Source organism: Oncorhynchus clarkii, chromosome 13 (assembly GCF_045791955.1).
Source record: "Oncorhynchus clarkii lewisi isolate Uvic-CL-2024 chromosome 13, UVic_Ocla_1.0, whole genome shotgun sequence".
NCBI lineage: Eukaryota > Metazoa > Chordata > Actinopteri > Salmoniformes > Salmonidae > Oncorhynchus > Oncorhynchus clarkii.
In genome coordinates, this window is record NC_092159.1 from 41,817,051 (window position 1) to 41,844,335 (window position 27,285).

Consider the following 27,285-nt stretch of genomic DNA (forward strand, 5'->3'; position numbering starts at 1 on the left):
AGGTTTTATGTGATGCTGCTGCCTGACTAACTGACTACTCTGAGCCAAAGACACTTCAACCTCGTGCCATCGCTGTGGACAGGCGTGCCAAAACACTATCTGCCCAGTTCACTTACTCCAGGAATGTCTCTCCGCAATGCAGGCCTCTCTCCAGCCAAGATGTATGACGTGTGTACGGAAACCTCCCATCTGTGTGTGAGTGGGTGTTTTCTTGACCGTGTGTATTTGTACGCACATCTGCGTGCAGTCCTGCACATTTGGGATAGGTTCTCTGGGAATTACAGCCTCAGTGTTTTGGCTGGGTTGCTAGTGTTTTTCCGCCAGAGTAACTCTGCAATTACTCTTTAAACCTCCTTGCTTGATTTTCATCTGACTCTAAAGTAACTCTGCCCTACAGCAGCCCCCTTGAAGCTTGTTGTCTGCGGGTAGGAAACAAAGTGGAGCCCAATATTGGAGCAGGCTCCCCTTGGCTTCATCCAGGGAGATTAACCCCTAAGTAGAGGGAGGCTCTAGCTAGATGCTGCCTCTCAGCAGAGATGTTATCAGCCCCCTGCCGCTAAGGTCCACCACTCATTTGAGTATAAACAAAGGAGAGAGTCCTGCCTGCATGGCAGGGCCAGGTAAAACCACTGCCCATGATATCATTTGCCTTGCAAAGCACAAAAGGTTAATGAGATATGGGGAAAATAATATGAGTACTATAGCAGATGGGGAGGGGATATCAAAATGAAATTGTATTATCAAAAAATCTTTCCAAAGCATAATTTGTTCCGGCAGACAAACACACAAACACAGGCACCACACACACACGGCTTATGAAACTGGCTTACACAGCCTTATCTTAATCCAGGACCAATGCCATTCTATTCCCTCTCTGCAGCGCCTGGAAATGCATACATACATCTGCCCCTATACACACAGATGCACATCCATGCACATATGCAAAAACACACAGAATCAAGTGTCAACACATGCACACATGCACACACACAAAACACACACAGCCTGTGCTTCTGGTCCTAGTCCTACAAACATCAGCAGCTCCATGGGGTCCCGGTCCCAGAGGCCTTTTTCCATGAACCTATCTGCCAGGATGACAACCTCAGCGTGGTGCAGTCACAGTCGTCACATCTCTATCACCAGGATAAAACACAAGCAAGAGGACGGGTCACAGTGATGTTTGTATCATAAAACCAATGTCCTCCCTGCAGGAGGCCGGATCTGATAAACAACTTGATTGTTCTGTCTCCATCTGCGATTCCTCCCAGGAAAAATAACATTAGGTAACCTTACAGGTTACCAGGCATCAGGCCTGTTGCCATGCAACCTGTTGACGTGCCTTGTTTTACAGTAATAAAACATTATAAAAAAGACAGTTGACAAATGGAAGTCTTAACCTTTTACTAAACAGACAGTAAATGTGTACAGTGTATTTTTTTGTATGTGTATTTCCAATGAATCACTATCTCTGAGCTTTACATAGCACTTACACAAGATCCACAGAACAAGATGAGAAAATATCCAAGCTATTGTAAATGGCTGTGCTCAGTGTTGTGTTATATGGCATTAATAAGACATGACTGTCTGCCAGTTGTCTGAATAGGATCTGTGGTCACATCTTGAAGTGATACTAAAGGGGGGGGGGGGGGGGTGTACTCTCTCTCTCTCTGCCTCTTCCCTGGGGGTCACAGACGCTGTCCATCCGCCTGCCCATTCCTGGGCTGGGCTGGCTGCTATAGGACATAATCTCCACCAGACTTAATGGGTTTAATGTGCACTACCATCAGGCCTCTATCTGGGTTTACAGGCCTCTGTGCATGTGCATGTGTGTGCGTGTGTGTGTGTGTGTGTGTGTGTGTGTATGTGTGTGTGTGTGGGTGTGTGTGTGTGTGTGTGTGTGTGCGCATGCGTGTGTGTGTGTGTGTGTGTGCGCATGCGTGTGTGTGTTTGTTCTACAATCTTTGAAAATGACTTTATTTATGTCCTCCAGTAAAAAGAAGTGCAACTTTCTAAACATCAGATGTTCCTATAGCTAGCTCAGGACATGCCTGACAACACAGTTAGAGTTAGATGTGATGAGTCCTCAACATACAAGTCCACATAGAAGGGAAGGTTCTTGCTGGGAAGGCCTTTGCCCCAACGACAGGAAAGCAGCAGAGAGCATCAAAGGGAAAAGCTAGGCTTCCTGTTCAGGAAATACATGGCTTTTCAACAACCCTCCCATTTACCAGGAAGGACTTTACTCAATTTCTTTAGAATCCAAGCAATGAGCATTTCAATATTTCCAGCATCACCTTGCTTCTATTCATTGTCACCCACACATTCAGTATTACGTGTCTCTGGCCATCTGGCGTGAGAGTGACTGAGCAAACAGTTGACACAGAGCCGTGATCTGTGAGTGGGGCTGATGCTGAGAGTACTGGCGGACTTTCATTTGTAAACAGTCATCTGGACTGCTCATGAATTTAAAACAATTATTACTCTGCCATTTTTAAAGTCGTGCCACCCTCTGTCCTTGACTTATCCTAAATAAGTCTATATAACACATTGCCGATGTTAGAATCTTAATATCACAGACAGAACTGGAGTTACAACCAGTTTTATGAGGGCATGTCATTGCCTTTATGGATTTACCCGGTGCCCCGGCTTCTCCCTACAGTAGGGCCAGAAAATGCTATTGTGTTATTTGAAATGAAATATAAATCAAAATTCTAATGTTACCTTAGCACTTTGTAAACACAACCAAATTATTATTTTTTTGCGATAACATATATAACATGTATTAATTAGTTAGAATGTTGCAGTCAATATGACTGCTCATTAACTTGAAAGGGGGTCCCTCGAGGCCCAGCAGTTTTAATGTTAAAAGGAAGGTGAATGCAGGCCATGGCCTTACAGTGCTGTAGGAGCTTCCAGGAATAGGACAGATTTTAGAGCTTGATTGGGGATAAACAGTGATTCACTCTTCAGGCGGTTCAATCCTTTTCCCTCTCTCTCCCCCACTCACTCACTCTCCCTCCTCAATGCAAAGGACATGCATAGCTATGCTACAAATCCTTCGAACAGACACAGACAGAAACGTACAACACGGAACAAGTCTGCGCCCACTTAAGTTGGATTTCTCCTTCTTATCATAACTGTATTATACGAACACTACAAAAAGGCTTTCAGCCTCTATAAAAAAAAAGAAGGTTAGTCCTCCAATTCATCACAGCAACTCCTCCAGAGGTCATGCTGCACCAGTGTAGTACACCGTGTGAAGTTAAGGAGAGCTAGACCGTCTTTGCTTCATCCCTGTCGGTGTTTGGTCATGGTCGATATCAGGACGGCTTTCAGAGCAGAACGTTCAGCGCTGAATGCATCCTCATTCACAGCAGCCTGCATGCTCACTGTACAGCCCTCATTCCGCCAGTGATGATAAGATGTCCCATTAATTCTCAATATGACTCACATCTTGGATAAAATCATAATGGCCATATAAGGGGGCAGAATAACGCTGCTTATCTGAAATACATTCTGTTTCCTGTCAATGGAATACCTCTGACATGGCCAAGTTTGTCTCATGGAACAGGTTCTTTGGGAGGGAACTGAACTGACAGAAAGGAGATTTAACAGGCAGATTGTTGAGTGAACGTTCAAGACTAAAGCATCTGAAGTATCAAACACTGTAACTCAATAACAGTTTAAAAAATGCCCTAAACAACCAAATTGACAGTATGTTTGTAAAACCAGACCAGTACAACTTCCCAAAATGCATGTTTGGGCAGATCCCTATATACAGTATCACCATATCATACAGCATGCAGAGTTCTTGATTAGACTTGACAGTTGAGTATTGTACAGATGTAGGATCTTGAGCCAGTTTACTACAGCAGGAAAATAATCCTGCAGCAAGAGGAACATGTAATTAGTATATAGATTATAATTAATGGACATCTGTGTAGGGGTTGATGCATTTTTCCTAAGATAAAATCAAGTCTGAAATGTCAAAGTGGAAATGACAAACTTCAGAAGCCTTTCTAAACCTCAAATACACTACAAGTTTTAAATGTCCTGTATTGCTGGAGTTCTCCTGCCACAGGATGATCAAATTAGGATCTTACATCTGTCCAATGAATAATGCTAAGTACCTAAGGGATATGGGATCTATCAAATCTCTAACTTCTATTCTGAGACTTTGAAGATCATATGGGGCTGTTAATTTCCAGCCCGTCTCTGCCCTTTTACAGGGTCTGCCTGTCATGTAGTGTTTGTTCCCCCTGCCTTTAATTCACGGATACACCCATGAATTATTTCTCACCTCTGAGTCACAGCTGCTCCTGCTGGAGCTGCCAGCGAAACATGTATTTATGTCAGATTAAACAAACAATAGTACCTCTTTAATCCCCATCTCAATGATAGGTTGTGATAAGACTCTTGTAATGCCATTATCATGGTGTTAATGATACTGTAAAATATCTGCATGAGATTGGGAGAGGAAAGTCTATGCTTGTGCAAGGTCAAGATCAGAAGGTGTTTGGGGGGGAAATGCAACATGGGCTCTATAATCTTGTCAGATGGCACCCTTTTGACTTCCTTCTTCGTTTACCTGGGAGATAATAAACATGTAAAGAACTAAAATGGGACAGCACTCCGGTGAATCAACTTAAATGTACATATTTGTATTGCCGCATGAACGCTTCGTGTGTGATCCCTTCTTCAGCGTACAAAGGCATTTGCAATCAATGTCACAACAACAAGATCACAGTTTCAGTTAGTATTGGCCCAGTCAAGAGATCCCGGTGAATTCAAATGTGCACCCGTGCTGTGATCCTAACCCTGACAGCAGTGGTGCAAAGTACTTAAGTAAAAAATACTTTAAAGTACCACTTAAGTAGTTTTTGGGGGGGTATCTGTACTTTACTTTACTATTTATATTTTTGCCAACTTTCACTTTTACTTCACTACAATCCTAAAGAAAATAACGTACTTTCTACTCCATACATTTTCACTGACACCCAAAAGTACTTGTTACATTTTGACACGAAAATGATCCCATTCACACTCTTATCAAGAGAACATCTCTGGTCATCCCTACTGCCTCTGATCTGGCGGACTCACTAAACACAAATGCTTCGTTTGTAAATGATGTGTGTTGGAGTGTGCCCCTGGTTATCCGTCAATCAAAATGATGCCGTCTAGTTTGCTTAATATAAGGAATTTTAGCAAATCCATGTACTTTTGATACTTTTAGACTTTTACTCAAGTAGTATTTTACTCTGTGACTTTCACTTTTACTCGAGTCCTTTTCTATCACGGTATCTTTACTTAACAATGACAATTGAGTACTTTTCCCACCACTGCCTGACAGTGAAAGCTAACAGACACACGTGAGGTTTAAATTCCAGCATTACCTATCCAGCACCTCACTCCCCTAGATAAACTGGACAGCTTACAAATCCACTCTAAATTGGAGACAAAAGCCAATCGTCTCAAGCTCTGGATACAGACGTCCTCCCTTTCCTTACTCCTTCCCCGACTTACGGTTATTACTACAAATGCATAAACAAATCAGCAGAAGAAATAGTAATACCAAAACACCGTAATCCTTAGGAGTTGTGAACTTCTCAGAAGACACCTGGGAGAGACTGTGTTCCAGAGTCAGGGACTGGGTCTGACAGCACGAGACATGAGTCTCTGGCAAGGAGCACGCTAGGCCTGGCTGTCCCAGGGACTTTAAGCACAAGTCAACTCAAAACGAGAGGCCATTTAAGCAGCTTTATGATGGACCTGGAGAACTGGAGGAACTGAAAATAACCTATTTTTGGTTCGAGTCTTGAACCTGTCCAGCCACAACCATACATTGTACCCTGTAATTAATTACCTGTTAGAACATCCTGGATATCAGGAAGCTCGACTTTAAAATGTGTTCATGTGTTTTTGTTACATAAATCCCACAGTGCCAAACACAAAGGTACACTTGAATCTCTATGAATGGCAAACACAGACGAATCCCAATCATTTCCCCCACAGCACAAGCAAGAAGAGACCATTATTTGTTTTCTTCCTGGAAAGCACACTGTGTTGCATTCCATGTCTGAAATGTGCTTTATTAATAAAGATTGAATTGATTTGATTTAAAACGTTTATATGTTCATCCATATTCATTGGGGATATGTATTGTAAATGTGAGCCCATGTGACCGAGGCCACATCCCTCAAGCACATCAATCAATAGGATGACGTAAACTCTGCTCTATTTCCCTTTTTAAAAGGTGGAGATCAATACCATAACCTTTCCCTGAGGAGAACATTGTGGTCTGGCACACATATCCTTACTACTATGGTATTCATAAACTCCCCTAGTGCCTCTGTATGGTTTTACAGTATCACATTGAATGGTTCAAGCAAAACACTTACACCAGGGAATCGGCTGCATGGATCCTCTTGGGGCGAACCATTTTGCTATTTACAAAAGCTGCAATAGACCTGCTCGAGTGTTGTTCACTGGTTTGAGTAGAGGGAGTGAGTGATAGATAGGGCGTATACCAGGAAGTATCAAATGAAACAACAGCAGCAGCAAGGCCATCACATGCCTCACACCACTGATGACCCAGAGGGTTTTATTTGCCATATCTCTTCTGCCCCTCAGGTGCAGAGCAGGAAATGAAAGTATGGCTCTGTGTTCATAGGAGCCCAGCACTAATAAAGACCTTATGTCATCATGTCATCAGAAGCCGCTGGTGAAATCTCTTCAGAGAAATCTCAAGGAGCCGTTGGAGAAAGGGGAGTTTTAGCAGGACACACAGACTAATGAAATGTAACATGATGGTGATAATGGATGTCTTCTCAGTGTGATATGTTCTAACAAAGACCAACCAAAAAACAACATCGATTTCACTATCAAACTGCCTATCCAAAATACCAAAATAAAACTGATGTATTATCCACTTAAAAACTACTCCACAATGGTGAGAAGGGAAATCAGTGATTTCTCTCTTAACAAGATGAACTATGCCCATCTAAAACACAAGCTTGTAGTATATAATAAGTAGGTTTCCAAACAAATGATCATGCTGGCATATCTGGGTCAGAAATCCATCTCTAGACAATACAACACTGTTATAATCATGATTATAAACTGGGTGGTTCGAGCCCTGAATGCTGATTGGCTGAAAGCCTTACCACGGGTATGACAAAACATTTCTTTGTACTGCTCTAATTACATTGGTAACCAGTTCATAATAGCAATAAGGCACCTCAGGGTTTGTGGTATATTGCCGCGTTGCATCGCGCATAAGAACAGCCCTTAGCCGTGGTATATTGGCCATATACCACACCTCTCGGATCTTATTGCTTAATTAATGAACAGATGAGTGTTTATAGACAATCTGATTTAAGATGGAACAGCATGATCAATGGTATGTTTCACCCTGTCATTTGTATATGAGCTTCAACCTTGCTGTTGTCCAATTAGAACACACACAGAGTTCATTACAAACCCTCTCGCTGTGTGGGTAGGCTCATAGATAGAGTATGTGGGTCGTAAACAGTGGTGAAGTATTTACAGTTGGCCACTACTTCTGTAATCCTTAATCTTCTGAGCAAACTCCAGTAGTCTCATTCCAACCACAAACAGTGTGCCTCATCGTGTAATACATGTTGCTATAACTAACAGAACATCCTTCTTGTTCATTTGAGTGTATGCTTATTAAGAAAATGCTGTTCATCAGTACCTGTTTGTATTGTGTACGATTTCCCCCTCTCAGTTAAAGTAAGCAGAGACGGCTGTTAGACCTCTGCCTGCCCAGTCCACCAGTCCAGACCAGTGGTAGATCAGGATAGATTTGTCTGATTCCGGGATTTCTCCAGTCAGGGTTAAGTTAGACCTGCCTCTCTGGGACATGACAGGGACAATGCACAAACTTACCCCAAACCCACAATCCTCTCCTGTCAAACACCAATCACTTCATACCAGACAGTTGACAAACAGACCACAGGGCAGTTCATCCCACCAATATTATTAGCATTTCATGCAGATTTGGTAAATCTATTTATGTAAACACTGCCAAATGAAAACACAGAGATGAGGTGTGAAAGATTAGAGGATAAAAATAGCCTTCGCTCCAGTTATCTGATACAGGCATTCCATGTCCAGATATAATCCTGTTACATCATGCATAATCACAATTTCTGCTTATTACTAGCTACATTTCTACTTCCAGAATTAGAGCTGTATCCGTTTGGAGTTGTCAGATTTAAATTAGAAGCAGGTGATTGTGATATACATTGCATACATGCACTTTGAAGACAGCCAATTTTCACAAGTACAGTGAATAGTGGGCTATTATTGACTGAGAAAAACAAAAAAACAGAACATTGATAACCGCAAACTCAAAGGAAAACTGATTTTCCAACCAACTCTTTCTGCATTTAACGGCATACATTACTGGCCTAAAACTGCTGTCAGGCTCCCTCGCTATGACCGGGTGCTTTGCGCACGTAAAAGCGGGGTATGTTGTTGAGAGTCCCTCCAACTCCTGCTCTGATCTGCTTCGTCCAATGAGTGCGTCGAGGGCGAGTCGGGCCTCATCGACGAAACGAAGGAGACTGTGGGGGAGGGTCACGTGTGTATACACACTGTAGGGTTCAGTACCACTCAATTCGTAGTAAGTTGTCAACGTCCTCCCCTTTCGAGAACAAACCTCGTCAGACTAGAAACGGTGGCAGTAGCCTAAGTAACTACGCAAAAAGTAATAGATCTAACTATACCGTTTTTGTATTTTTTTCTTCTTCCGAATAGAAGAGGATACGACGTTTGTTTTCAAGTCAACACCAAATGTAATTACAGAGAAATGTCAGTGGAAGTACAGCAAAACCCGATGCCTCCGTAGACTTGTCGCCGTGCCAAATCTGTACTTTTCTGGTGAGTTTTCCTAAAATGTTTGTATCATTTTTTTCAGCAGACTGCATATTGACTTCCACGCAAACACATTTCCTATCTATGTTCGGACGAAAGCATTGACTTTACTGTTTAATTTGGCTGTAGAATAAATAGGTAGGCTATGATAAAATATAGCGTGTGTTTGAATGTAGTGGTCAACAATAGCCTCGCAGGTGTTATGTCATCTATAGTTTTATCAACTATAGATGACAGTTCTCCTCGCTTAGCTCCCAATGGTCGGTAGCACCCATAGCAAACCGGCGCCGAATAGGTTACAAGCAAATGGATGCAATTTATCCGCGAGTCTAGATTCTGTAACCGATATAATGATACATTGCTTTTAGTTTAGCAGGATGTATGGCATTAGACAGTCAACAAGTTACGAAAAAGTAATCGTTTAACAGCTTTAAGAAACAGAAACACACAGCTGACTTTAATACTTTGTCTAAATTAACACTAACCCATACATGTGTTCATATACCATTTGATAGCCAACATTTAATTGACTGATTTGCAGTGATCACAGAACTCAGAAGCATTTGTGCTTTAATGTTTCTGGAAACACTTGCACAAATAGGTTTCGTAATCACTAAATACCCTATTACCAGCAATCTAATTCATACATAGGTAGATCATACTGTGTCTATCATCAACAACATTGATTTGAAGGACGATGTAACTTACAAACATATGAACATTTTACATGAACCTACCGTTAAAGTCAGTCTGGTCTCATAGACTAGACATAGTAAATGTAAATCCGGGACACTCAAATTAGTACGATAAGCTGCATGACCAAAAGTATGTGTCACCTGCTCGTTAAACATCTCATTCCAAAATCATGGACATTAGTAGGGAGTTGCTCCCCCCCTTTGCTGCTAAAACAGTCTCCACTCTTCTGGGAAGACTTTCCACTAGATGTTGGAACATTGCTACAGGGACTTGCTTCTTCTATTCAGCCACAAGAGCATTAGTGAGGTCGGGCACTGATGTTGGGTGATTAGGCCTGGCTCGCAGTTGGTGTTCCAATTCATCCCAAAGGTGTTCGATGGGGTTGAGGTCAGGGCTCTGTGCAGACCAGTCAAGTTCTTTCACACCGATCTTGACAAACCTTTTCTGTATGGACCTCACTTTGTGCATGCGGGCATTATCATGTTGACACAGGAAAGGGCCTTCCCCAATCTGTTGCCACAAAGTGGGAAGTACAGAATTTGCTTAGAATGTCATTGTATGCTGTAGCGTTAAGATTTCCCTTTACTGGAACGAAGGGGCCTAGCCCGAACCATGAAAAACAGCCCCAGACTATTATTCCTCCACCATCAAACTTTACAGGTGGCGCTATACTTTGGGGTAGGTAGCGTTCTCCTTCGCCAAACCCATATTCGTCTGTCGGACTGCCAGATGGTGAAGCATGATTCATCACTCCAGAGAACACGTTCACACTGCTTGAGAGTCCAATGCCCGCCCGTGCTTTGCACCACTCCAGCTGACGCTTGGCATTGGTCATGGTGATATTAGGCTTGTGTGTGGCTGCTCGGCCATGGAAACCCATTTCATGAAGCTCGAACAGTTATTGTGCTGATGTTGCTTTCAGAGGCAGTTTGGAACTCGGTAGTGAGTATTGCAACCGAGGACAGATTAATTTTGCGTGCTGCACTCTACAGCACTCCACGATCCCGTTCTGTGAGCTTGTGTGGTTTACCACTTCGTGGCTGAGCCATTGTTGCTCCTAGATGTTTCCACTTCTCAATAACATCACTTACAGTTGACTGGGGCAGCTCTAGCAGGGCAGAAATGTAACTTCTTGGAAAGGTGACACCCTATGACTGTGCCACGTTAAAAGTCACTAAGCTCTTCAGTAAGGCCGTTCCTCTGTCAATGGAGACTGCATGGCTGTGTGCTCAATTTTATACACCTATCGGTAATGGGTGTGGCTGAAATAGCCGAATCCAGTCATTTGAAGGGGTGTCCACATAATTTTGTATATATGGTTAGAGTATGGTTACATAGAAGATTACTTAAGGCAAAAAATGAAGAGGGTGGTTGGTCGGGGTGGATGGGTAGGTGTATAACGTGAATGTCTAGCAACCCAAAGGTTCCGTGTCCGAATCTCATGACGGAATACTTTAGCATTTGAGCCAACTTTGTAACTACTTACTACTTTTTAGCTATTTTGCAACTACTTAGCATGTTAGCTAACCCTTCCCCTAACCCTTTAACCTAACTCCTAACCCCTAGTGCTAGCTAATGTTAGCATTAGCCACCTAGCCATCGTTAGCCACAACAAATTGGAATTCGTCACATATCATACGTTTTGTTAGTTTGTAACATGTTGTACATTTTGCAAAATTCCTTACATATTGTATGAATTGCAATTCGTAACATATCATACGAATTGTGATTTGTAATATAGCATACGAAATGGATGATGACATCCACAAATTTATACATACCATATGAAACGTAACGTATCATACCAAATGGAGTGTCTTAGATTTCTGTACAGAATAATACGAGATGCACTGAGACCATGTTGTTAAAGTCCACCTGTGACTTAGCATGGTAATAAAGTGTAATTGTGGATCTATTGCTTCAAGGGAAATTCCACGTAACAGAATGATGTTCAGACTCAGATTTTTTCACTTTAAAATGTATGCCAAACAAAAGCCACTGATTTCAAAGTTTAACCATACAACTACAGTGGGGAAAAAAAGTATTTAGTCAGCCACCAATTGTGCAAGTTCTCCCACTTAAAAAGATGAGAGGCCTGTAATTTTCATCATAGGTACACTTCAACTATGACAGACAAAATGAGAGAAAAAAAATCCAGAAAATCACATTGTAGGATTTTTAATGAATTTATTTGCAAATTATGGTGGAAAATTAGTATTTGGTCAATAACAAAAGTTTATCTCAATACTTTGTTATATACCCTTTGTTGGCAATGACGGAGGTCAAACGTTTTCTGTAAGTCTTTACAAGGTTTTCACACAACTGTTGCTGGTATTTTGGCCCATTCTTCCATGCAGATCTCCTCTAGAGCATTGATGTTTTGGGGCTGTTGCTGGGCAACACGGACTTTCAACTCCCTCCAAAGAGTTTCTATGGGGTTGAGATCTGGAGACTGGCTAGGCCACTCCAGGACCTTGAAATGCTTCTTACGAAGCCACTCCTTCGTTGCCCGGGCAGTGTGTTTGGGATCATTGTCATGCTGAAAGACCCAGCCGCGTTTCATCTTCAATGACCTTGCTGATGGAAGGAGGTTTTCACTCAAAATCTCACGATACATGGCCCCATTCATTCTTTCCTTTACACGGATCAGTCGTCCTGGTCCCTTTGCAGAAAAACAGCCCCAAAGCATGATGTTTCCACCCCCATGCTTCACAGTAGGTATGGTGTTCTTTGGATGCAACTCAGCATTCTTTGTCCTCCAAACACGACGAGTTGAGTTTTTACCAAAAAGTTCTAATTTGGTTTCATCTGACCATATGACATTCTCCCAATCTTCTTCTGGATCATCCAAATGCTCTCTAGCAAACTTCAGACGGGCCTGGACATGTACTGGCTTAAGCAGGGGGACACATCAGGATTTGCAGGATTTGAGTCCCTGGCGGCGTAGTGTGTTACTGATGGTAGGCTTTGTTACTTTGGTCCCAGCTCTCTGCTGGTCATTCACTAGGTCTCCCCGTGTGGTTCTGGGATTTTTGCTCACCGTTCTTGTGATCATTTTGACCCCACGGGGTGAGATCTTGCGTGGAGCCCCAGATCGAGGGAGATTATTAGTGGTCTTGTATGTCTTCCATTTCCTAATAATTGCTCCCACAGTTGATTTCTTCAAACCAAGCTGCTTACCTATTGCAGATTCAGTCTTCCCAGCCTGGTGCAGGTCTACAATTTTGTTTCTGGTGTCCTTTGACAGCTCTTTGGTCTTGGCCATAGTGGAGTTTGGAGTGTGACTGTTTGAGGTTGTGGACAGGTGTCTTTTATACTGATAACAAGTTCAAACAGGTGCCATTAATATAGGTAACTAGTGGAGGACAGAGGAGCCTCTTAAAGAAGAAGTTACAGGTCTGTGAGAGCCAGAAATCTTGCTTGTTTGTAGGTGACCAAATACTTATTTTCCACCATAATTTGCAAATAAATTCATTAAAAATCCTACAATGTGATTTTCTGGATTTTTGTTCTTCTAATTTTGTCTGTCATAGTTAAAGTGTACCTATGATGAAAATTACAGGCCTCTCTCATCTTTTTAAGTGGGAGAACTTGCACAATTGGTGGCTGACTAAATACTTTTTTGCCCCACTGTATATGAGTTTTTGGTAAAAGTGAAAAGACACAAGGCAATGTTTCTTAAACTTACAGAAGTCAAATAATTTCTACAAAATGAAATATTGATATTATTTACTTAAACATTATCGTGTTTTGATGGTGTTCCTTTTAAGACTTTTTCTGGTAGATGTTTTCTGACCTATTTTCATTCTGTTTGACCAGAAATCAAAGTAATTTCTTATGCCTATTTTTTAAGATGGAAAATGGTTGAAAAATGTATCCATAGACTGTTAGCTTTTGTTTGTCACCTAATTTGATATGCTCCTATGAACTTCACATGAGCCATTTTACAAGTACAGTGCCTTGCGAAAGTATTCGGCCCCCTTGAACTTTGCGACCTTTTGCCACATTTCAGGCTTCAAACATAAAGATAGAAAACTGTATTTTTGTGTGAAGAATCAACAACAAGTGGGACACAATCATGAAGTGGAACGACATTTATTGGATATTTCAAACTTTTTTAACTGGGCGTGCAAAATTATTCAGCCCCCTTAAGTTAATACTTTGTAGCGCCACCTTTTGCTGCGATTACAGCTGTAAGTCGCTTGGGGTATGTCTCTATCAGTTTTGCACATCGAGAGACTGACATTTTTTCCCATTCCTCCTTGCAAAACAGCTCGAGCTCAGTGAGGTTGGATGGAGAGCATTTGTGAACAGCAGTTTTCAGTTCTTTCCACAGATTCTCGATTGGATTCAGGTCTGGACTTTGACTTGGCCATTCTAACACCTGGATATGTTTATTTTTGAACCATTCCATTGTAGATTTTGCTTTATGTTTTGGATCATTGTCTTGTTGGAAGACAAATCTCCGTCCCAGTCTCAGGTCTGTTGCAGACTCCATCAGGTTTTCTTCCAGAATGGTCCTGTATTTGGCTCCATCCATCTTCCCATCAATTTTAACCATCTTCCCTGTCCCTGCTGAAGAAAAGCAGGCCCAAACCATGATGCTGCCACCACCATGTTTGACAGTGGGGATGGTGTGTTCAGGGTGATGAGCTGTGTTGCTTTTACACCAAACATAACGTTTTGCATTGTTGCCAAAAAGTTCAATTTTGGTTTCATCTGACCAGAGCACCTTCTTCCACATGTTTGGTGTGTCTCCCAGGTGGCTTGTGGCAAACTTTAAACGACACTTTTTATGGATATCTTTAAGAAATGGCTTTCTTCTTGCCACTCTTCCATAAAGGCCAGATTTGTGCAATATACGACTGATTGTTGTCCTATGGACAGAGTCTCCCACCTCAGCTGTAGATCTCTGCAGTTCATCCAGAGTGATCATGGGCCTCTTGGCTGCATCTCTGATCAGTCTTCTCCTTGTATGAGCTGAAAGTTTAGAGGGACGGCCAGGTCTTGGTAGATTTGCAGTGGTCTGATACTCCTTCCATTTCAATATTATCGCTTGCACAGTGCTCCTTGGGATGTTTAAAGCTTGGGAAATCTTTTTGTATCCAAATCCGTCTTTAAACTTCTTCACAACAGTATCTCGGACCTGCCTGGTGTGTTCCTTGTTCTTCATGATGCTCTCTGCGCTTTTGACGGACCTCTGAGACTATCACAGTGCAGTTGCATTTATACAGAGACTTGATTACACACAGGTGGATTGTATTTATCATCATTAGTCATTTAGGTCAACATTGGATCATTCATAGATCCTCACTGAACTTCTGGAGAGAGTTTGCTGCACTGAAAATATACAGGCTGAATAATTTTGCACGCCCAATTTTTAAGTTTTTGATTTGTTAAAAAAGTTTGAAATATCCAATAAATGTCGTTCCACTTCTTGATTGTGTCCCACTTGTTGTTGATTCTTCACAAAAAAATACAGTTTTACATCTTTATGTTTGAAGCCTGAAATGTGGCAAAAGGTCGCAAAGTTCAAGGGGGCGGAATACTTTCGCAAGGCACTGTAAGTCGTGGGAAACTATAGGCAATGTTCCAGAAGACTGACAGGCCATGCTCTCACAGATGACTTTGGTTTTAGAAAAGTACTTGCACTGCAACCAACTACACACTTTCCATGTTTTTTCAGGGTGTATTTACAAGTCATTTGGGAAGGGAATTTTGGCTGTGCTTTGGCATCCCTTGATATAGTAGCCATCTGATATGTAACTTCCATATTACTCAATATACTGATACCATCATCTTGTTGTTACTTAATTGCTAACTAATGCATTCAATTGTGTTTATGATATAGATACACATGCTACCCGTTAAAAGTCTCAGTGGTTATTAATTACAGTGCTAAAACATATATTTTGGAAAATATTCACAGATTTCTATGATTATTTTCTCCCTATTCTGCATTAAAACTGCCCCCATGCAGTCTTTTTAATTGTATTCTTAAATCATTACTGTATGTCTAATAGATCACTGTGCGTGTTTTTTTTGTTTTTCTTTAAAAATGTATTTCCCTAAGCCTCCTTTTTCCATTGAAATGCTCTGTCTGCTCGTGTGGTCGTGTTGATACAAATGTAAATATATTTACATACACAGCTCTGATTGGCGGATAGGATCATCTAGACCAGGGGTGTCAAACTCATTCCACCGAGAGTCGAGTGTCTGCGGGTAAAAAAAAATGTATCCTTTCAATCAAGCCCTAGACAACCAGCTGAGAGGAGTTCCTGACTAATCAGCAACCTTAATTCATCAATCAAGTACAAGGGAGGAGCGGAAACACCGATACACTCGGCCCTCCGTGGAATGAGCTTGGCACGTGTGATCTTGACTCTAGAGCCCTCGAACTCAACTCTGGACCTCGAAGCCAGTTCCACTGCTTTTTTTCTTAATTGTTCCCCTTTAATCAGGCACCGATTTAGATCTGGGACACCAGGTGGGTGTAATTCATTTTCAGGTAGAACAGAAAATCATCAGGCTCTGGACCTCGTAGGGTAAGAGTTAAATACCCCTGCACTAGAGCCTTCCCGCTTACCCCTTCAAAGTAGGAGGATACATATGCAAATAAAATATTAGTCAGAATAATCAGATCCAATTGTGATGTCATATGCAGTGGGCCAAAAACTCCATCCCACCTGAATAGGCTGACATTCTAATAATACTGTATTATTTTGTCAAGCCATTTATGAAGAAGAAGAATTCTGGAATGCCAATATAGAACAGAAGTTCATTAGTTTACATGAATTCATGCTTTTTTAGTAGCGGCATTCCCCTATATGAGAGCAAGGGGAAAAACTCTGGTGGGTTTTTCCAAGTGTGTAGCTGACAACATGTTTCTACTGGATTACATAAGAGACATATCACATTTTCCCATATCGTCATCAACGTTGTCTTCCTTCAATCGCATCACCGAGTGCCGTCCAAACAACTGAAATAGTGTTTACAGGAATTCAAGACGTCAGAGGTCACCCTTTTAGACTGAGGTTGATCACTGTTCTTTATCTCCTCTAGTCTCTTGTCTAGCATGTATAGTACACAGTCCAGCCGGTCCTTAATCTCAGCCAGCCTATCAATAGAAAGCACAGAGGTGATGATGTGGAAGAATAAATAAAGATAAATAAAAATAAAGTCAGTAGAATAGAGTGCGTCAGACAAAATGAACAGAAATATTTACCCCAATATTGTAAATCAGTCTTTTTTTTTTTTTTTTGCACTGAAGTAGTAAGAGAAGCCACATGACATACAGCATCAGAATGCATAGTCTTACTCATCATTTTGCTGTGATTGTGTAACAAAGTCGCTCTAGGCCATTAATTATAATGAGTGAAAATGCAACAGGTTTTACACTGGAGCGTTATGGTATATAACAAACCCTATGCCTGCGGCTCACCAGAGCGGGCACCCTTAACACATCACACGCCTCTCCCCTGGCTTTTTATGCTACTCTGAGGGAAGCGAAAGCAGGTGAGAATATCAAAGGGAGCTATTCATGAGAGCTGAAGGACTTTCACAGGTGGAATTATTCATGAAACAGTAACGTGTTCTCTCATCGTTCTGAAATGTTAATGTGTGTTCCCTCCTAGCCTCTCCTCAAACGAAGTGCAACGAGGACAATTGGTGTGAAACCAGACGCGATGCCAGTGTTATCCTGTTTGGGAGAATAGCTCGATTTTTGAGCAGAGGAAATTGCTTGTATGGTATGGTATGATCTTGTATGAAATGTTGGCCTAATCTAATTGTGGTTAGATTCAGAGTTGATTGAATGCTCTGTTGTTAGTTTGAACAACATCTGAAAGTAAGTCTCCAAATGTGCAGTATGATCCTTCCAGAAGGCTGCTCTTGCTCCAGCTATCAAACACGATTACAGACATACATGTGCTCTCATGTGACGTCATTCAGGCGATTCTGAGAAATAGCTGTACGTTCCAGAGGGGAAGTGAGGGGTGTGAGCCTATCACAGCGTGTCACGCTATTCACATCAAAAAACCCTGAGATATCAAACCCATCTGTATCCCTCAACACCCGGTCTGGAGGGAGGGGACTTGCCAAAGCAGAGTTTCTCCTTTTCTACTTCTGGTCATATTAAACTAACCACGTTGAACCTTGAAGATGAGTGAAATGAGCAGATTGTCTTGGAGCAGGTCGGGTGTAATATCTTGGCGTTCCCATACGAAATGTGTTGTGGTTAACTTCTATGGTTACAGCATACAATATTGGACCAGGCTAGTGTAATACCACAGTCATGGTAGGGTTTCGTGACATACTGTTGACCGAAGGCTTCTTACAATTCAACCAGGTGTCCTGTAAATGACATTTTCCCATCTCAACCAGGTGTCCTATGAATTACATTTTCCCATCTCAACCAGGTGCCCTTTATAGTGGAGAAAGCGCCTATGGGATGCCCTGTTGTGTTGATGTGCCTGTTACTGTCAGTGAAGCGTCAGTGGCGTAGCTCACTTTTTTCACACCCTTAGGAATGTGTCTACCATCCCAGTCCAAGTTTTGTCATGGTCTCTTGAGCGAGAAAAGGTTCTGGAAAACCGGTGAATGAAAAGAGCTTTACAGAGAAGCACTGCAGTCTATTGCAACACGACGAGTGTACTGGAATACAAAAGAAATGAGTTGTGTTTTGATACTATCCACCACTGCGACCTGTATGCTCTCGTTGGCTGGCCCTCGCTTCATATTCGTCGCCAAACCCACTGGCTCCAGGTCATCTATAAGTCTTTGCTAGGTAAAGCCCCGCCTTATCTCAGCTAACTGGTCACCATAGCTGCACCCACCCGTAGCACGTGCTCCAGCAGGTATATTTCACTGGTCACCCCCAAAGCCAATTTCTCCTTCGGCCGCCTTTCCTTCCAGTTCTCTGCTGCCAATGACTGGAAATAAGTGCAAAAATCACTGAAGCTGGAGACTCATATTTACCTCACTGGCTTTAAGCACCAGCTGTCAGAGCAGCTCACGGTTCACTGCACCTGTACATAGCTCATCTGTAAATAGCCCATCCAACTACCTCATCACCATATTGTTATATATTTTATTTATTTTGCTCCTTTGCACCCCAGTATCTCTACTTGCACACATCTTCTGCACATCTATCACTCCATCTATCACTTAATTGCTATATTGTAATTATTTGCCATTATTGCCTTACCTCCCTTGTCCTTCCTCATTTGCACATGTTGTATATAGACTTTTTCTACTGTATTATTGACTGTATGTTTGTTTATTCCATGTGTAACTCTGTGTTGTTGTTTGTGTCGCACTGCTTTGCTTTATCTTGGCCAGGTCGCAGTTGTAAATGAGAACTTGTTCTCAACTAGCCTACCTGTTTAAATAAAGGTGAAATAAATCAAATGAAAGGGGTGTCAGGTAGCCTAGTGGTTAGAGCGTTGGGCCAGTAACCGGAAGGTTGCTAGATCAAATCCCCGAGCTGACAAAGTTACAATCTGTCGTTCTGCCCCTGAACAAGGCAGTTAACCCACTGTTCCTAGGCCGTCATTGAAAATAAGAATTTGTTCTTAACTGACTTGCCAAGTGAAAAAGGTGAAAAAAAATCATATTTATATGCTGGATTATAAACTGGGTGGTTCGAGCCCTGAATGCTGAATGCTGATTATCAGACCGTATACCACAGGTTTGACTAAACGTTGGTAACCAGTTTATAATAGCAATAAGGCACCTTGGGTTTGTTGTATATGGCCAATAAACCACGGCTAAGGGCTGTATCTATAAAGGCACAGGATGGTTGAGATCCGATATATATTGTAGCAAAAGGGCAGGTCGGGTACAGGCGAGAGTTCATAAACCAGGTCAGAGTCCAAACGGTACAAGACGATAGGCAGGCTCGAGGTCAGGGGCAGGCAGAGTGGTCAGGCAGGCGGGCTCAGAGTCAGGACAGGCAAGGCAAGGGTCAAAACCAGGAGGGCGAGAAAAGAGAGACTGGAAAAAGCAGGAGCTGAGACACAAAAACGCTGGTTGACTTGACAAACAAGACGAACTGGCACAGAGAGACAGGAAACACAGGGATAAATACACCAGGAATAATAAGCTACACCTGGAGGGGGTGGAGACAAGCACAAGGACAGGTGGAACAGATCAGGGCATGGCAGTATCCAGGCACTCTGCGTTGCGTCGTGCGAAAGAACAGCCCTTGTATATTGGCCTACTCCCTTAGGCCTTATTGCTTGATTATACACAGAGTGTACAAAACATTAGGACGTGATCTTTCCTTAACATAGACTGACCAGGTGAATCCAGGTGAAAGCTATAATTCCTTATTGATGTCACTTGTTAAATCCACTTCAATCAGAGTAGAAGGAGGAGACAGGTTAAAAGAAGGATGTTTAATCCTGGAGACAATTGAGACATGGATTGTGTGTGTGTGTCATTCAGAGGGTGAATGTGCAAGACAAAATATTTAAGTGCCTTTGAACAGAGTATAGTAGCAGGTGCCAGGCACCTGTTTGAGTGTGTCTAGAACGGCAACGCTGCTGGGTTTTTCATGATCAACAGTTTCCTGTGTGTATTAAGAATGGTCCATTACCCAAAGGACATCCAGCCAACAAGAAACAGCTGTGGGAATCATTGGAGTGCAACTCAGTATTAGGAAGGTGTGCTTAATGTTTTGTACACTCAGTGTATACTGGATTCTTATTCATATACTGTATGTTATGTTAGGAGCTAGTAACACAAGCATTTTCCTGCACCCACTATAGGGACCCACTATAACATCTGCTAAGCTGTGTACACGTCCAATAAACTTTGATTTGAGGAGAGACCGACTCTAACTAGGGGTTTAAGAGCTCAAGATACACACCTGTTCTTCCTGTTCAGTACGGCAGGGTGTTATTCCCAAAGACGGGTTACTCACATGCCTTTGTCTTTAGTCTTGGTGAGCCCTCCCCAACCCCTTTAAACTGGAGCAGAAAACGAGTCACCTGGTGGTTTTAGAGTGGTTTTTACAAGGGGCAGTGTCAGCCCCATTTCACCTGTCTCTGGGAAAGGAAAGCATCTGGGAGCTTTTGAAAGGGTAACCGTACACCGCCCCCCCCCCCCCCCCCTGCTGCATGCCCCTCAATGCAGTGTACTCTCCTTACAGCCAGCTGGAAAGGTGTGGAGGAGCACACAGGAACACTGTGTGTGTGTGTGTGTGTGTGTGTGTGTGTGTCAAATCTAATTGTATTTTTATGTATGCGCCGACTACAACAGGTGTAGATTTTACAATGACATTCTTATTTACAAGCCCTTTCCCAACAACACAGTTAAAAAGTTAGAAAAGATTAGCAAAAAAAATATGAATCATGGAAATACACTGCTCACAAAAATAAAGGGAACACTAAAATAACACATCCTAGATCTGAATGAATAAAATATTCTTATTAAAAATCAGTGGCGAATTTGCCAATCTTGGTTTTCTCTGGCAAATGAAAAACGTCCTGCACAGTGTTGGGCTGTAAGCACAACCCCCACCTGTGGACGTCGGGCCCTCATACCAACCTCATGGAGTCTGTGTCTGACCGTTTGAGCAGACACATGCACATTTGTGGCCTGCTGGAGGTCATTTTGCAGGGCTCTGGCAGTGCTCCTCCTGCTCCTCCTTGCACAAAGGCGGAGGTAGCGGTCCTGCTGCTGGGTTGTTGCCCTCCTACGGCCGCCTCCACGTCTCCTGATGTACTGGCCTGTCTCATGCTCTGGACACTACGCTGACAGACACAGCAAACCTTCTTGCCACAGCTCGCATTGATGTGCCATCCTGGATGAGCTGCACTACCTGAGCCACTTGTGTGGGTTGTAGACTCCGTCTCATGCTACCACTAGGGTGAATGCACCGCCAGCATTCAAAAGTGACCAAAACATCAGCCAGGAAGCATAGGAACTGAGAAGTGGTCTGTGGTCCCCACCTGCAGAACCACTCCTTTATTGGGGGTGTCTTGCTAAATGCCTATAATTTCCACCTGTTGTCTATTCCATTTGCACAACAGCATGTGAAATTTATTGTCAATCAGTGTTGCTTCCTAAGTGGACAGTTTGATTTCACAGAAGTGTGATTGACTTGGAGTTACACTGTTTTGTTTAAGTGTTCCCTTTATTTTTTTGAGCAGTGTAGTAACACAATAAAATGACAGTAACGAGGCTTTATACAAGGAGTACCGGTACCCAGTCAATGTCTGGGGATACGAGGTAATTGAGGTAATATATGTACATGTAGGTAGGGGTAAAAGTGTCTAGGTAATCAGGATAGATAATAAACAGAGTAGCAGCCGTATATGTGAAAGTGTTTCTGTGTGAGTGTGGGGCGTCAATAACCGTGTGTGTGTGTGTCCTCAGGCCAAAACTGAGGTTATGTAATTGAAAGAAGGAATGTTCTCTTTACTGGCTGTGGTATCTTCTCAGCCTCTTGCAAACAAAATCATCCGTCTGCTCTGTTTCCAAAACATTGTCTGGAAATGTTATTTTGTAGAAGTCTGGCCGGTCACCAGGTAAACACTCCGTAATGTGAGCTTGTAAATATGCTTCCTTACTTTGCACGAGAGCTGCTTGTGCACCAGTTGATTCATCCAACCTTTTTAAAATCAAACGTCTTTTGTCTCAAACTTTTACGAAGCATCAAACCCCACGTCTCTCTGAGGGGAATCTGGTCATTGATTCTATGTTTTTCATTATGAACTGTCCAAGCAAGCTTGAATACAATGTTGAGAATTCTCCCCGTGTCCCATTCCCTCCTGACATAAGCTCTTTTGTTAGCGTATGCTTTCACTTCTTCCTGAGCAGAACTAATATGATCAGAGTTGGCATGTTCCAGTTCAGACTCCGGCAGGCAGAGTTCTGTAACTGCTGTTTTAATGAGCAGCCTCTCACTGCGCCGAGCAGCAGGATGATCCCCAGTCAGGCCGTTCCCCCCCTCCATGTGCCCAGGCGTTCTCTCTGACCTTACCCTGAACTCCAACATCACGCCCAGTCCATTCCACACTGACCCCTCCCTGGGACCGCCCGGCCAGGCGCAGGGGGGCTGCATCACATTTCACAGTCTATAAATCTACCCATCACCCCGCAACATCACGCAAACTCCTTCGCTCTCTCTCTCTCGTCTCTGTTCCTCTCTTTCGCTCACACACACACACACACACACAAGCCAGTGTAGTAACCTGAACAGAAGGCGATCATGCTTTGGAAGAGACATGGATGGGAAGAAGTAGAAGCCAAGCGGCCTGCAGAGTCAGGCGATGGTAAAGAGGGAGGTCTTCATCTGGAGGGCAACAAGGGCAACTCTCCGAAGGCAGCCTGGCCCCTGCATGTTATTCTTCCATTAGAACAAGGGATTCACTTGCTCTGGCTGGAGAGGCCCTGAACACTGCAGAAAGAAATAATGCTTTTTTAAGGCTGGAGCTGACCAGTGAAACATAATGTGAGGAGTTTTTATTCAGCCAGTGAAATGCAATGAAGTGGAATTAATGGTGTTACCCCAGGCATAATAGCATGCCGTGTGTGTGTGTGTGTGTGTATGGTCTTGCTTGCTTCTCTCCACAGCGTAGCACTTTTAAAGAACCACAAGACTGACTCCAATAACATAGATATAGTCCTAGAACATCTCAAGGAAACCCTTGACATGAGATGCCCATTGTTTAGTTTAGTTTGTGATTTCCCACATAGGAAAATATATTTAAAACAATCTACTGATCTTCATCATGATGGATTATGAGATTGTTTAAAAGAGAATGGAATCGCATTATCTCTTCATATTTTAGTTATTTTAATTTAAACAGTAGGAAGGAGAGGGGGAGACAAATGAGGGTGGAGGACGTTTTCTCTTCAGTCAATAGTGTTAATACTTGACCACACATCAGCACTTGTTTATGTAATGAAAAACAAGATATCTTAACTAATGTTGTTCTCCTCTCTCTGTCTGTCTCCAGCCAAGCCAGTGCACCAGTCCAGCCCTCTCTCAGAGCCCTAGCTATGTGGAGCTGTATGGCTTACAATGAGACGGACTCCAGCCCCGAACACCGGCTCTGCCAGGACTTTGGCCTCATCCTTTCCGTCTTCTCCTTGTTCTACCTCATGGTGTGCTTCCCCATAGGGCTCTGCTACAACGCCCTGCTGGTGGTGGTCCACCTCTCCAATAAGATGTCTATGACCATGCCGGACGTCTACTTCGTCAACATGGCAATCGCTGGCCTGGTCCTCAACCTGGTGGCCCCTGTGGCGCTGCTAGGCCCTAGCTTCACACGATGGCCTGTGTGGGAGTACAACAATGAGATCTACATCACCCTGCTCATCCTCTTCAACGTCTCCTCCCTGGTCATCATGTACTCCACCACGCTGCTCAGCCTGGACTACTACATCGAGCGAGCGCTGCCGCGCACCTACATGTCCAGCGTGTACAACACCAAGCACGTGTGCGGCTTCATCTGGGGCGGCGCCGTGCTCACCAGCTTCTCCTCGCTGCTCTTCTACGTGTGCAACCACGTCTCCACCAAGATCATCGAGTGCTCCAAGATGCAGAACAAGGAGGCTGCGGACGCCATCATGATGTTCATCGGCTACGTGGTTCCGGCCGTGGCCGTGCTGTATGCTTTCGTGCTCATCCTGCGCATTAGGAAGGAGTCCACCCCGCTGGACCAGGACTCATCCCGGCTGGACCCTTCTATCCACCGGCTGCTGCTGGCCTCTGTCTGCATGCAGTTTGTCCTATGGACCCCGTACTACATGACTCTACTGGTACACACTATAGCCGGGGCGCCGGGGAGCTACAGCAGCAACAACAAACAGCGGTTCACAATTTACTTCTTCCTGAGGTGTCTGTCGGAGCTGCTGGCCTTCTCCAGTAGCTTCGTCATGCCTCTCATGTACAGGCAGATGAACAAGAACTTCTCCCACAAGCTGCAGCGGCTGCTAAAGAGGCTAAACTGCAGGGGCACACCCTGCCCTCACGAACACTCCTCAGTGCAGCAGGTGGCGACGTGAGACATGGCCAGGCCTTACTAACCCCTAACCTCTTACCCAGGCTGCACTTATTATCACAGACCCCACAGAGCCCACAACACGTGGCCTTAGAAGTCAGCCACCGGTCCACTGCTGCCAATCTGGCTGGAGTCTTGACTTTCAATGAAACTAAGGAATTTTCAGTGATTTTCTAGAACTTGACTTTCTTTGTCCAGTTCTGTAGCGAGAGGACGAACCAATTAGAAACCACTAAGTGCATTAGCAAGCTTGTCACTTGGACACTTGGTTGTTAGATTTGGGGCGCAAAGCCGTTGTAATGCGGTGTCTCTTCTCCTAATACACACAGGGTGATTCACCAACACAGGCTGAAGAGATACTGCGCTGCACACCAAAACTGACAATGAGTGATACTATTGGAGTAACAATTGTTTTTATATCTCATGTGTCAATCAGCATGTTACCACTATGCATGTAGGTAGGAAGTGGAATGCAACCTGTTTATGACCCTGTCAGACCACCCAGTGCCCCGGGGCCTGAGGCCATGTCTCATTTGAAGAGTTCCTGTCCAGCCTCGGCCACAACACTCTGGAGGGGTCTCAAATGGCACCCTATTCCCTACATGGTGCATTACATTTGACCAGAGCCCTGTGTGTCCTGTTAAACAGTAGTGCACTATATAGGAAATAGGGTCCCATTACAGACACATCCTCTGTCCTCCACTGTCTTGCACCTAGAGAGAACCTATGCTTGCTCGTCACACTCAGCAGTTTACACATTGTACCTCGTTTTAATTTCACAAACCTACGACATTACATAGGATCAAGTGAACTACCGAGAGAATTCTCCACACAGCTTCTATTCAGGGTTCAGGCATGGCCAACTTACCTCTTGTCTCCTAGAATGCTCTCACTTAACCGGCTGCACACAACACCCAGTCATTGTGTGGGGAACATTTGCCTTGGCTCAGTTTATGTGTTGTCTAAACGCTGCTTAGAGGCACAGAAGTGACCTGCTCAGCTGTTTTTGCTACCTTGCTTCCCACTAAAGAGGAAGACTGTTTATATATAAAACATGTCCTATTTATAATTGAGCTAAATAATGAACACGCCAATCACATTTCGCTCTTGTCATGGTGATGTCCGTTATTGCATGTGATTATGTGATGCTATGAAGTGTTGAAGTCTTTTTGTTGCTCAATTGAAAAGGTCAGTTTAGTCATCTCCAATTTAAGAGACAATACATTGATAAGCTATAACCCATTGTTTAAACATGTTGCTACTGCTGGGGTATCCAGGCCACCTGATGATAAGTATTGACTTAATTTTAAAGATCAGCAAAACCCTTTGAGTTTCATGCTGAGGAATCCTAAAAAAATGAGTCCACACCCTGTTAATCATTATTTAAGCTCTAGTCAAAGTCCTAATTTCTTACAGTTGAAATGCTCTTTCTGAGCAGTAGAGCAACAGAGGGACAGATATGTCACATGTTCTGCCCTGCTACTACCAGAAACAAACAAATGACTTCTATCTAGACTTAAATTGGCTCATTTTCATTCCAGGGTTGTTGAATGATGGTAGAGTTCACTGAAAATGTCATACAATGAAAAGGATTCTGCCTCTTTGCATGGTAAAGTTAGTTATAAGCAATGTTATGCTACCTTTAGGTATGACCAACAACACCAGGAAATAAACAACATTTAGGAATAGGAACAGAAATAGGGAACAGTGAATTCTCAGTTAAAGATTCAGAGATCTTAAGCACTTACAAATTCCTAACATATCATGCGAAATGGACGACATGGTACACAATTCTTTTCTACTTTCAGGGACCAGTTTTGGCTCGAGCACTACTTTCAAAACTACTGGCTGAAATGATACAAAACCTTTGGCACGTCACTTTAATGTGATTCTTAGTTTTAGTATGACAGATTGCATCGCCCTTTGCCTCCCCTTTATGTTGTGCCGTTGTAACCCACCACAATTAGTATATATTTTTTAAAGAACCAGTACTGTATGTTTATGGGAAACGCTACTCTTTTAAATCCACCTATATAAGCAGAGATAAGAATGTATTTTATTTCATGAGGTTTAGCTACACAGGTCAAGATGAATCCAGTTTCAGATGTGATGCTTTTGTGACTGTGTATATACCAGAATATATGTATAATATTGAAATATCTGTATATATTGTATGTTAGAGATTTAATGGAAAAACACCATGTCCTCTCACAAATACAGTATTATTTTCTCAAATATATATTTAGATACTGTAGCTTCAGTAATCTTCTCTATTGTCGGTTGAGTCAAAGACTGATTTACACAATAAACTAACATGGGAATTAAACACAATGTCTGTTGTTTTAGTTTCTCTTTGTCTTGATGTTCACAGTGTTCTTTGATATGCTAATGTCAACTGTATCCAGTATCCACAGTGCATTGTCATGACAAATCAATGTCAAAATAGATTGCATTGTAGTCCATTTCTGAGGGTATTCTTGTCAGTAAACAATGCCAAACTTATTTTTCATTTCTGTTTGAATTCATGGGGATAGTGCCAGCTATAGAGAGCAGAAACCACACTTATGGGTTATCTTGCAACATACCGTAATTAGGTTTGGTTGCCCATCTGCAGAGCTTGGTAAACCATAGCCATTTATACTGTAAAAAGAGCTTGTTTGCCTGTTCTCCCATTGGC

General features: G+C 42.9%; 1 protein-coding gene across 1 annotated transcript; it reads left to right on the forward strand.

The window, feature by feature from the left end:
• The first annotated feature begins 8,611 nt into the window (after positions 1-8,611).
• LOC139364739 (probable G-protein coupled receptor 146) lies at positions 8,612-26,934 on the forward strand. The gene is made up of 2 exons (XM_071101760.1): positions 8,612-8,904; positions 23,562-26,934. The coding sequence occupies exon 2, from the start codon at positions 23,605-23,607 to the stop codon at positions 24,610-24,612; it is 1,008 nt and encodes a 335-aa protein (XP_070957861.1). The 5' UTR covers positions 8,612-8,904; positions 23,562-23,604; the 3' UTR covers positions 24,613-26,934.
• Positions 26,935-27,285: the final 351 nt, after the last annotated feature.